The sequence below is a fragment of the Rhinopithecus roxellana genome, chromosome 7 (assembly GCF_007565055.1).
Source record: "Rhinopithecus roxellana isolate Shanxi Qingling chromosome 7, ASM756505v1, whole genome shotgun sequence".
Lineage (NCBI taxonomy): Eukaryota > Metazoa > Chordata > Mammalia > Primates > Cercopithecidae > Rhinopithecus > Rhinopithecus roxellana.
Genome location: NC_044555.1, coordinates 101,364,984 through 101,375,797, shown reverse-complemented (window position 1 = coordinate 101,375,797; position 10,814 = coordinate 101,364,984). Strand labels below are relative to the sequence as shown.

General features: G+C 44.2%; 1 protein-coding gene across 6 annotated transcripts in view; it reads right to left on the bottom strand.

The window, feature by feature from the left end:
* Positions 1-5,480: 5,480 nt before the first annotated feature.
* Positions 5,481-10,814, bottom strand: part of GPRASP1 (G protein-coupled receptor associated sorting protein 1) — a 71,944-nt gene continuing 66,610 nt past the window's right edge. For all 6 annotated transcript variants that reach the window (XM_030933435.1, XM_030933437.1, XM_030933438.1 and 3 more), the window contains 2 exons: positions 10,592-10,669; positions 5,481-10,320 (listed from right to left, as the gene is read on the bottom strand). In XM_030933435.1, coding sequence (XP_030789295.1) covers positions 5,799-9,986 — 4,188 coding nt within the window. In that variant the 5' untranslated portion in view covers positions 9,987-10,320; positions 10,592-10,669 and the 3' untranslated portion in view covers positions 5,481-5,798. The remainder of the gene's footprint in view (positions 10,321-10,591; positions 10,670-10,814) is intronic.

Below are 10,814 nucleotides of genomic sequence, written 5' to 3'. Positions count from 1 at the left end.
GTTCTCACTTATAAGTGGGAGCTGAACAATGAGAACACATGGACACAGAGAGGGGAACAACACACACTGGGGCCTTTTGGGGGTGGGCAGCAAGCAGGCAGAGCATTAGAAAAATGAGTTAATGCATGCCAGCCTTAATAGCTAGGCGATGGGTTGATAGATGCAGCAAACCACCATGGCACACATTTACCTATGTAACAAACCTGCACATCCTGCACATGAACCCTGGAACTTAAAAAATAAAATAAAATAATTCTGAACCAACTGGGCCTTACTGACATTTATAGAACAATTCATACAATAACAGAAGAATACACATTCTCTTCAAGTACAACAGAATATTTATCAAGATAGACCATATTCTGGACGATAAATGAAGTCTCAATAAACTAAAAGGATTCAAGTTACACGAAGTATATTCTCTGGTTACAATGTAATTAAATTAGACATCAATAACTGGAAAATCCCCAAATACTTGAGAACTACACAGCATACATCTAAATAACTAACTCTTGGATCAAAGAACAACTCAAAGAGAAATCAGTAAGTAATTTCAAACTGAAGAAAAATGAAAACGCAACACATCAAAATTGTGAGATATAGCTAAAGTAGTATTAGAGGGGAATCTGCAGTACTAAAATGCCTATATTAGAAGAGAAGAAAGGTCTCAAATCAATGGCCTTAGTTTCTACTTTAAGTGACCAGAAAAAGTAGATTGGCTTAAACACCAAGTAAACAAAAGAAATAATAAATATAAAGGGAGAAAACAAGGAAATAGAAAACAGTAAAACAATAAAGAAAATCAGTAAGACTAAATGCTAGTTCATTGAGATAGTCAATAAAATTGATAACCCTCTAGGCAGAAAAATTTTTAAAAAGAGAGAGGAGTAGACACAATTAGTAACATCAGGAATGAGAGAGGTTAAGTCATCAGATACTCTACAAATGTCAAAAGAATAATAAGAAACTGATTAACATGGCTGCGGTAAAACAGATACTCACATATATTGCTGGTGGCAGTAAATACTTACAGTACCCCTTTGGAGGGAAATTTGAGAATGCCTAATAAAACTACACACATGCACTTACTATTTGACCTACCAGCACCAGACCTAGGAATCTGTGAAGATACACATCCAAACATACACAAATACTGTATATTTTCACAAGGTTATTCCTTCCAGTATTATTTGTAATAGCTTAATATGAGAAACAAATGTCCACTCATAGGAAAGTGAGTATATAAATTATGGTAGTGACACAATAAAGCACAATGCAGCTGTAAAAAATAATGTGGAAGATATTTATGAGTTGGCTTCAAATCTGTAAAATGCAAAAAATATAGAGGTTAATAGGACTAATATAATTTATTTTTTCTAATATATTGTCCTAAAAGAATTTGGTATCATGTGGTTATCTCATAGACCTGAGCTATGACCAAAAGAGTTCAACACCAACTAGGAGGTGTCACCAAGAATAGGTGCAAATCACCAAGTCTAAAGCATTGGCCATAAAACTGAAACAAGGAAGAGAGCAAAGGGTCTACAGAGGGGAATCTGTAAGACAGTCTCTGTAGGTGGTTCTCAGAAAGACCCTTTCCCTGGACTTTAGGAGGAGGGGGCATCAGATGGAGCAGCAACCCTTGTCATCAGATGAAAGGGCACTGTTGAGAGCACAGTTTGAGACTGGCTCCTTTCAGGACCTCATACCCAGGGCAGATCCTCAGGATGCTGCTGCCTGAGGTTGAGATCCAGAAATTGACCTGGGGGTTGAGGATGCTGCTGCCTGAGGTTGAGATCCAGAAGTTGACTTGGAGGTTGAGAAACATAGAGTATCCCAATGAAAATTCCTACATGAAGAACCCAAAGCATTAGGTTACCTCCTCTTGAGTCTCTGTTTCCTCCTTTCTTCCCTAGAGCTGAAAATTGAGGTTCATTCCTCCCTTGGATTCCCAGCCACCTAGAGCCTTGGAGCAAAAGGCGGATGTCCATGTTCCCCCTCCCCACCTAAGACATGATTAGAGGGTTGGAACTTTTAGCCTCACCCCTTGACCTCCAAGGAGAGGATAGGGGCTGGAGATTGAGCTAATCACCAATGGTCAATGATTTCATCAATCATATCTATGTAATGAAACCTCTACAAAAACCCTAACTGTCTGAGATTTTCCAGGTTGGTGAACTCATTCATATTCTGGGAAGGTGGTGTACCCCAAATCCACATGGATGGCAGCTTCTGCATTTGGGACCCTTCTGGACCTTGCCATAATGTACCTCTTCATCTCACTTTTAATTTATATTCTTTATAATGAACCAATAATAGGAAGTAGTGTTTCCCTGAGTTCAGTGGGCCCCAATAGCAAATTACTGAACCTGAGGAGGGGGTTGCGGGAACTCCCAACTGGGAGCTAAGTCAGACAGAAGTGTGGGTAAGGTGGAGATCCATTACTTGTGATTGCTGTCTGAAGTAGGGGAGGGCAGTCTTATGGGAATGAGCCCTTAACCAGAGAAGTCTGCACTAACTCTGGGTAGTGTCAGAATTGAATTAAATTGTAGGAGACCTAACTGGTGTCCTCAAAGAATAGGAGAATTGCTTAGTGTGAAAAATCCACAAATTCTGTGCCAGAAGTATTGTGGGTAGAGGAACCACTTTCTTTCACTTGGTACCCAGTGGATGCATGGGGCAGGGGGAAAGAAGGATACTCAATGTGAAACAGGACAAGGACTTACCATGGGGTTGCTACCTGGGATGGGACCAAAGAAACACATCCTAAGGAATAAGCAGAGATCACAACACAAGAGGGCAAAGGGTATGCAGAGGGGAACTTAGGAAACTATCCATGAAGCAGTTTCTGTAGGTGCTCCCCAGAAAGACCTCCTCTGAGGCCCAAGAGAGCAGGGAGAGTATCACATGGAGCAGCAACCCACTTTGTGTCCCTCAATGGGAATGAGATTCTGCTGCATGCGGCTGAGATCCAGGAATCCCGTTGGGGGTCGAGAAGCTTGGAGTATCCTAATGAGAAATCCTAGGTGAAAGACCCACAGCATCTAGGTTTCCTCTCTTCGAGTTTATGTCTCCTCCTCCTTTTCCTAGAACTGCCAGGATTGAGGTTCATTCCTCTCTTGCATCCCCAGTCAGCTGGAGCCTTGGAGGAAAAGGCAGATGTATGTGTTGCCTTCTCCTGCCCTCCTCCACCCTCTGCCAGTTTTAAGCTGGTATTAGCCATCCCCACTGCCTGAATACTGCCAGTAAAAAGACAGACAGACAGAGAGCAGAGTGACTACTTGGTGGGAGGAAGACGGCAGTAGCAAAGCCCATGGTTCCCATCCCCACCCTTACCTTTCCTGATCCAGTACCACAGGTGTTCACGAATTGTCACTTCACCATTTCCCCTCTCTGGGCTCCCCTGAAGCCAATTCCATCCATATGCCCACCTGCCCCACCCGCACATAGAAACACCGGGCACTGGGCTGGGAGCCCTAGGATGTTCAAAAGGCAGGAGGTAGCCGGCAGATCCGAGGCATTACCTGCACCCGCATCTAGTCTCAGTCACCGCCTCTCAGGGAAGGCATGTGCCGTCCTTGCACCCACCTCCTCCAATAGCAACAGCTGCTTCTCTTCACGAACGCCTTGGGCAGGTAGAATCTCTGCTTCTTGAGTTCCTGGACAAAAGACAGACTGTCTAAGACGCTCGCGGTTGGCCGAGGGATAGTTTCCTCTAACAAAAAATACTGTAATTCCTGTCGCCTGAGAAATTAGTTTTCAGGCTGATGAAGCATGGCGAGACACCTACCTACCTTAACATCCCGCTGTTCCCCCCAACCTCCCGCTCTGCACTCTGCGGAGCACAAGTGTCGTCCGCCTTTCCTGTACTTTCTGGGTGTAAGAAAACACTCTTCTAGGCCAGCCCAACCCAGGGCCTGGTCACATGACCCACCGTCAGCTCCCCCCCGCCCCCCACCCCACCCCTCCACGTGACTGCGCAGTCAGCTAGTTCGCCACAGCCCTGGATGACAGTCAGAAGACAGCCTGCGGGGTGCTTGCTAGAAGACCCTCAAGCTCCTGGCTCAGACAGCTGGAAGGAAGGCCGGGCTTTGCTCTGGAGGACCGGCGAGGAACATTCGATGAGGATTGGGGAGATGAAGTGATTTGCAATATTTTGTATACGACTCGAGCGACACACTAAAACACACGCAAGATCTGTCTTGAAAAATGCTGGTAAGCAAAACAAACATTCAAACTCCAATTTGCACCACCAGGATGATCCCTGTTAAAACTTTTGATTTGTGAAGGGAGGCAAAACTGCCACTTTGCCCTACTTTTGTAAACCTTAGCAAACTAACATCATACTGGAATTTAATTTATATCATTTATAATGAACCAGAAATAGTAATGAGAAATGATATCAGGTGGTAAAAAGCACTTTGCATCCTGAGGCAAACCAAATGTAAAAGGGTCACTGTATCTATCTAGTGTTTGTTTTTTTTTTTCCTGAGAAAATAAAACTTTGCATATTTCCTGTTATCCTGGACTCTGTCTCTTGCTACTGTTTGAAGATACATGTTCCAACCTTTTTAAATGTAAAAATATATGTGGGATGAACTCAGGAACTTTGGTAATTTTACAATTTGGTCCTTTAAATAATTTTTATTTTTTATTTGACAAGCCAGTTCTTCTGAAATTGTAGTCTCTCTTACCTCTTCATTCCTTTGATACATTTTATATCATTGTAGAATTCTATTATTAAATAATATACACTTCACATGAGTTTGGTCAATTTATTCACATTTATTTTTCAAATGGGATCATACTTTCCATGTATGACACCAGTGTTCTCTATTATATGAAATATCGAAAGTGTCAGGGCTTTTGCTAATTTAAAACCCTATACATCATCATGTTTACTGGCTGTATGATGTTGCCTTAGCACTTACCATGGTACCATCATGATTAAATTGTCTTCCTGACTCAATCAAATCCCTATGCTTTCCTGTCTTATTATTTTGCCCTTTAGGTAGTATGGAAGCAGCAGTTGTGCTCTGAGCTGTAAAATGCAAATTCTCAGCTCTTTAAAACTTATATCATCCTCTATGTTGTTTAATATATTCCTCTCACTCACTCTAGGCAAACAGGATACCTCACTCCCATAGGAAAATTTTTCCCAACTCCATGCTTTTTTTTTTTTACACCACCAACCTCTTTCCCAAACTTCAGAGTCCAACCGAAGTAGCTACTTTTTCTCTGAAGTATGCCCTACATAGCAGTCCCTGGTAATTTTTGTGTTGAAATCTGAGAAAAAACTTTTGAAAGGAACATATTATTCATATATTAATTATCTCTATGTGTATTCATGTGTTATCATTGGGTCTGTATTTAAGTTCAAGAAGAAGGGTGATTTCTGCCAACTTTAACATAAAACTTTATTGAAACACAAACAACACTCAAATATATATATATATATATATATATATATATATACACACACACACACACACAAACACACACACACACAGTATAACGACAATCAGAAGGGTGGCTTATTTATGATGGCTCAGTTCACTATAAGCTCAAATACTGAACATCACAATCTGGACAAGACAAATATCAACAAATGTGTTTTCAGCTCTAATATTCAGTTGGCATCAGAAAAATGCTCCAGCTTACAGACAGAGTTGGACAAAGTTAGTGTCAGCACTAAAGATATATGTTGCAACACAGAACCAACTGTTAAAGCCAAAGCATTACTCAAAGATCATAACTCAGGAACATAAGGACAATCTGAGGTCAGCAATTAAACATTACTAATTTTCTTGGTCCCCTTCAGGGTCATTTTGATTGTCTGTTTTGCCTTGCAGTTCCTTAGCAAATTTCTCAACTTTGTGGAATGCAGAAATAAGCGGCTCAAGATTGAAATCATCATCAGTGAACACTGTTTCTTTTTTGATATTGTTACCAATATTCTCAAATATTGCAAGAACAATTTGAATATTGTCATTTGTCTCTTCCCTGTTAAAAAGACCCATAAATTCTGACACTGCTTCAGCACTGAGTAGTTCTTTTGTCATGAAAAGATTTTCAGACAAATTCAGTAGCATTTTCAAAATATGAAACCTTGTTTTGGTATTGCCTGTAGCTAATAAGGAGAGAAACCCAGACATATAATTGGCAACCAGTGTGTGATAGTCAGTAGTAGTAGTAAGATGTCTAATCATCCTTATTCCAGACAGCTGTTCTGGGGAATCCACGCTATAAGCAAGGGTTTCCTCACACACTTTACATATGTATGTCTGAATCATGTTTAGATTCGGATAAGGTGGGGCCATGCGAATCATATTTTCCAAAAACCTTGTTCTAACTCGGGAGGATGGATAATTAAGCAAGGTTTCAATAAGTGAGACAACACCTGAATCTCGAATGAAATCTCGGGTAAATTGAGAAGCACTTCTCATACCCATTGCAATTTTAGATATTTCATGAATAAAAGGATCCCGAATTTTTTCCATTAATAAAAGGAGTTCTTCAAACTCTTCAGAACCAATTTTCAGCTCACATTGTATGCAGCTACAGGACCAACTCTCAGGCTCTGCACTCTCTTTGGCCCTAAGATGCTCTCGAATTTCCTGGACTGACCGGTAGGAAGGATCATACTGAAATGGGAACTCAGGATCAGGCTGATCAGGCTGAAGCAAAGATTCCTGCTCTTCCCCTTCTGGGCTAAGTACCACGTTCCTGGGTTTGCCCCCAAACATTTCACAGAATAAAGATGCTGCCTCTTTTGGAAATCTAAAGGGGCTTATAGATGGGAAGCCGACCCTACCCCATGGACCAGGCTTGAACTGAACAGTAACCTCCTCCCAACTCTGAGGCCTGCGTGAAGGATCAGGCTCCTGTTCAACCGAACACGTGGACCTGCAAATGGCCCTGAACACGGGGCTAGGATTTGATTCAAAATGGGCCTCATCTCCTGCCCAGAACCAGGACCCCACTATGGCCTCATCTTCATCAGCTAATGTCCTGGACTCACAGTTGCTTCCATTGTCAGTCCTGTTATCTACCTCATCTTCAGCCTCAAACCAAGATCCAACAATGGCCCCTTCCTCATTTTCTGGCTTGGATTCACAGGTGGCCACAGTTCCAGTTTCCTTAGTGGCTTTGTCTCCAGACCAGAACCAGGACTCAATAATCATCTCTTCATCATCCTCTGACTTGGATACACAGCATGGTCCTGCTTCTTCACTGACTTCTTTTCCAGCCCAGAACGAGGACCCAAAAATGGTTTCCTCTTCAGTCTCTGACTCCATCTCCTCTATTGCCTGAGATCCAGCCTCTATACTGGTTTCTTCTTCAGGCCAGAACCAGGACCCAACAGTGATTTCTTCCTTCTCAGTCCCTGGCTTTGGCTCAAAGCCAACTCCTGCCACTGCCTCCAGACTGGCCTCTTCTTCCCAGAACCAGGACCCAATAATGACTTCTTCCTCTTCAGCTTTAGGACTGGATTTGCTGCAAGACCCAGCCTCTCTTCTAATGGTCTCTTCTCTGGCCCCAAACCAGGAACCAACAATACCTTCTTTCTCAGCTACTAGCCTGTCCTCTTCTCTAATCTCAGCAGCTGGCTCTAGTCTGCCCTCTTCTCCAGCCCAGAACCAAGAACCAATAATGTCCCCCTCCTCAGCTTCTGGTCTGGACTCTTCTCTGTCAGTAGCCTCTGAAATGGCTTCATCTTTCCAGAACCAGGAATTGATCATGGTCTCCTCTTCAGTCAGTAACTTGGCCTCTTCTCCAGTTCCATCTATATTACTCTCTTCTGTAGCCCATAACCAGGACCCTATAATGGCCTCTGGCTTTGTGTATTTTCTGGACCAGAACCATGAATTGACAATGTCCTCTTCCTCCTCTGGCCTAGTCTTCCAAATTCCTCCACAGGTAGGATACATACAGGGTTCTTTTTCTGCCCAGAAGCAAGACCTATTATTGGTCTCCTCAGCCCCTGCCATAAATCTGCATCTGACACCAGTCCCATGCTTCATACTGACCTTTTCTTTGGCCCCAAAACATGGTATCATGGCCTTTTCCTTGTCTTCCAGGCTAGACTTGCTGTTGACATCACCCTCCACACAAGCTTCTACTCTGGTCCAAAACCAGGACCCAATAATGGGCTCCTTCTCCTCAGCCCCTTGCATGGTGCCACAGGTAGCTTCAGCCCTACAATCCATATAGGTGTGGTTTTCAGCCCAAAACCAGGACCCGAATATTGTCTCTTCTTCAGCTCCTGGCCTGGCCTCTTCTCCAATCCCAGCCTCTATATCAACTTGTTCTCCAGACCAAAACCAGGGACCAATGACCTCTTCTTCCTCAGACCTTGACCTGGACTCACAGCTGACCCCAACACCAGATTCCACACTGGCCGCATCAGTGACCCAGAACCAAGACCCAAAAATGGTCTCTTCCTCAGCCTCTTGGTTGACCTCTTCACCAGCCCAGAACCAGGAACCAATAATGACCTGTTCATCATCAGCTGCTAGTATACATTCAGAGGTGGCCTCAGCTCCAGTTTTCATACTAGTCTTTTCCCCAGTCCCAAATAAGGAATCACCAATAGGCTCTCCATCAGTCCTTGGTCTGGATTTACTGCTAGCCCCAGTTCCCATACTGGCCTCTTCTTCAGTCCAGAACCAACTCCCAATTATGGACTTATCCTCCACTTGTAGACTGGACTCGATGCTGGCTTCATCTGCCATGCTGGACTCATCTGTAGCCCAGAACCAGGTCCCAATGAGGGCTTCCTCCTCTGACCTGGCTTCTTGCTTGGCCCTGGCTCGGGCCTTGGTTTTAGCCTCTTCCTTTGCCATTGCTCTGGCCCTGGCCTCTTTCTTGATCATGGGCCTTGAAAAGGTATTAGCATTTTCTTCAGGCCAGAAACAGGACTCTCTTTTAATTACATCTATAGACCCAGGCATGAAATCAATGCAAGCTTCTCGTTTGGCCCTATGCCTGGCCCTGTTGTTGGTCTCCTTCCCAGCTCTCATTCTGCACCTGAATTTGGCCTCCTCTCCAGCCCCAAACCAAGATTCCAAATGGTCTTCATGCTCAGACCCAGAACTGGATTCAACATAGACTTCTTTCTTAGCCCTAAACCTGGACCTGCTATTGGGATCTTCCCTGGCCCCAGACCAGGTGTTGGTTTTATCTCTGGCCCAGAACCAGGGTGTCTTTACAGATTCATCCTCAGAACCAGAACTAGATGAAATATAGAGCTCCTGGTTAGTTTGGGACCTAGACATGGTATTAGCCTCTTGATTGGCCATGTGCCTGGATCTGGTACTGTCTTTTACCCTATTCCCAGGATGAAATTTTGCAGTGACCTCATCTCTACTCCAGAACAAGGAACTCACAGAAGATTTGTCTACCCATTTGAAATCAGAATTAGGAGAGACTTCTTGTTTGGATGTAGGCCTAGGACAGCACCAGGACCCCATATTGGTCTCCTCCTTTGACCTAAAGGAAGGTTGGAATCCTGCTTGGTAATGGGCCTTCCTTCCAGGAAAGCTCTCAGTGTCTGTATTAACCAGTTCTCTATCCTCAGACAGGTACTTTGTTTTAGCAACCAACACAGAATCAGTACTGACAAGTGGAGAGGCTATGATATTGGTCTGGGAGTTTCTCTCTGTTTTAGACAATCTTTCAGGACCAAACCTGGGCTGAGCCCACATCTGGGCTTCTTCCTTAAATTGTGAAACAGGTATTGCCTTGGCCTTACTCTTAGGACGTGCCCCACCCACTGCATTTGTCTCAACTTTGGTGCTTGCTCCAGGTATAACCTTGGACTTATCCTTGGGCCTTGCCCCAGGCATTATCAGGGCCTGGGTCCTAACCTTGGGTCTGACAACCAGAGGGACATCATTCTCTATCTCAGCCCCACTTACAACCTCTTCCCCAGGCTTCTTTTCAGGCTTGACATGGGCACCAGACTCAATCTCTGCCCCAGTCATGGTACAAGTTACAAAGAAAGTCCAGTAATATACTCCTCCCCCAGTCTAAACTTCAACCACAGATCTGTCACAGGTTTGTTTCTTCACACTCTGATCTTTAGGTGATTGAGGATATAAGCTTGGAAACAAGAGTTACAGTCAATATCCAGTCCAGTAGTCACTCAGCCTCCTTCCCAAACACAGTCTCAGTCAATAATTCAATAATACAGATAGTGCGTAGAACAGGCACAACCAAGCTTGAGGAAGACAGATATTTCCTGGATGGGTGCAGACCCGTTGAGGGTGGTTGTCAGCAGCAACTGCACCACCAGCAGAGCAGCCACTGGAGGTGGATCTAGGGAGAGAGAATGAAATGGGGCTTTGAGTCTCTTCCAATTGTGTCACCCCATGTGCAGTGAGACTGATGTTGAATGCTAGGTGGGACAGCTGGGCTTTGAGAAAGTCTCTCTGGACCAGCTGCCTGCTACAAAACAGGTCCAACAACGGTGGGAAAGTGTGTTGGCAATGGGAGGGGCCGAGAAGCCCCCAGATTGGACCCTAATCACTCCTGGACCCATGCTGGTCTCCACCACCCCACCCAAAAGTATACCCGCTCTCATACCAACCTTCACTGATGTGGTGCAGTTTCCCCCTCCTTTTCTTGTTCAAGTGGTGTCAAGCCCCACAGCTGACAGAAGGGGGTCCTACAGACAAGTAAACATACAGGAGAGAATGGAGAATGGTAGATAGGCAGGCACTCTGGCCCCTGTGACAAATGTCTCTCTTCCCATTCAAGGGTTCAATGTATCTATCGTTTCCTGAGTCCTGGTCCCTGCTCTCAGGTCTTTT